Genomic DNA, 1,542 nt, shown 5'->3' on the forward strand with positions numbered 1-1,542 from the left:
CAATATTCATGTCCATCAGATGCTTGAGATATGACTGCACCTGTATCCTCCTTGCCCCCCATCAGAGTTTGGGTTCTCCACTTTGTGTAAAGGACCCATCCTCGCATCCTTCAAGCTTGTGGACTGTGTGAGGCGTCGGCATCCTGTGTGTGTGTGTGTGTGTGTGTGTGTGTGTGTGTGTGTGTGTGTGCGTGCATTCGAGCGTCCGTGCATGCGTGTGTGTTTGTGTGTGTGTGTGCGTGCGTGCGTGTTTGTGAGAAAAGCGGATAATTACTGACGCCTGCGCTTCCTAAAGGTCGCTGGGTGCCCGAGGTGACACGGAGGGCAAGGCACAACGATCGATCACTCACTGCCCCATGGACATACGGGCCCCTCTTCGCTCATCTGTCACTGTCCCTCATCTCTCTCACACACATATTCAGGCATACAGAGGAACACAAATATATGTACAACACTTAAACACGCACACTCACACACGTCTTACATCTAATCGGCCTCTGTCTGTCTTCCTCTCGTCTCTCCTTCCCTGTCACTATGTGTCTGATGTAAAAGTCATCAGAGGGCTATCAGGAAGCATTTCAGAGACGCTGGACATTTCCACTGCATCCTCCTATTGTGCATGGATCATAACCCTCCAATGCCCAGGTTGAATGAAAGCAGAAAACAAGTGTTCTCCTGTTGTAGCCAAGTTGCCTCAGCTTTATCCTCTGCTGGTCCTGACATGAGCTCAGTGCCGTGGTTTGGTCTCGTGAGTGGATTTCCACCCCCATCTACTGGTCATCTTAGGAAGGGAAACACAACATGTCCTGTTAAGTAAAATTATTCATATGAAAGCAGTTTACTTTTTATAAAGGTGATGATATATTTTTAGTTAATGGTTATTGACAAGACAAAGTGAATAAAAGTGAGCCCCTTGAGTTTTTGTTTCAACAGTAAAAACAAATCCTTATATTTTGCACTAACCAATGAGATGCCTGACTTGTAGTTTCCGTCTCTTATCGACCTTCAGCAACTTAGCCAAGTCATTGGCATTCATATTTCTCATTATTTGACCAATGTGGGAACACAGTAGGAGAGCTCCTCAATCATTTTCTTATAGCAGTTTATCCATCAGCTGTCCAAGTGTGTGTGTGTGTGTGTTGAGTTGCGTGGGTCTGTGTGTGTTTGCGCGTCTTTTCACACGGGTGTTCGTTGCACTGTGGTGTTTGTGAGGGTGCGATCAGTACAATCCCGCCTCTATGATTAGCTGCCACCTTTCGCCCCCTCTCCTCTCCCACCCCCACCCCTCCCTTCCGCAGAGGAAGCCTGCTATCCAGTCAGGTGCAGAGATCAAGAGCCTAGGGGTGTGGCCAGGGCCCCGGCCACTGGCCAATGAGGTCGGAGAGAGGAAGCCTAAGGCCCTCCCCCTCGGCCTGTACTGCCTGTACAGGGGCCTTGTGATTGGTGGCTACGGCAGCGGCATAAAGAGGCTCCTCCCACAGCCCTTACGGAGGGTAAGGCACTCCCTCCCTCCCCCACCTCCCCCCCTCCTCCCCCTCCATC

The 1,542-nt window shown here is 50.1% G+C and overlaps 1 protein-coding gene across 1 annotated transcript in view; it reads left to right on the forward strand.

The window, feature by feature from the left end:
- The window catches only part of rnf220a (ring finger protein 220a), a 147,147-nt gene that overhangs the window by 140,416 nt on the left and 5,189 nt on the right, over window positions 1-1,542 (forward strand). Inside the window, exon 13 of the mRNA XM_034887403.1 lies at window positions 1,299-1,532. Within this exon, the coding sequence (XP_034743294.1) occupies window positions 1,299-1,532 (234 nt within the window). The remainder of the gene's footprint in view (window positions 1-1,298; window positions 1,533-1,542) is intronic.

Source organism: Etheostoma cragini, chromosome 12 (assembly GCF_013103735.1).
Source record: "Etheostoma cragini isolate CJK2018 chromosome 12, CSU_Ecrag_1.0, whole genome shotgun sequence".
NCBI classification, from domain to species: domain Eukaryota; kingdom Metazoa; phylum Chordata; class Actinopteri; order Perciformes; family Percidae; genus Etheostoma; species Etheostoma cragini.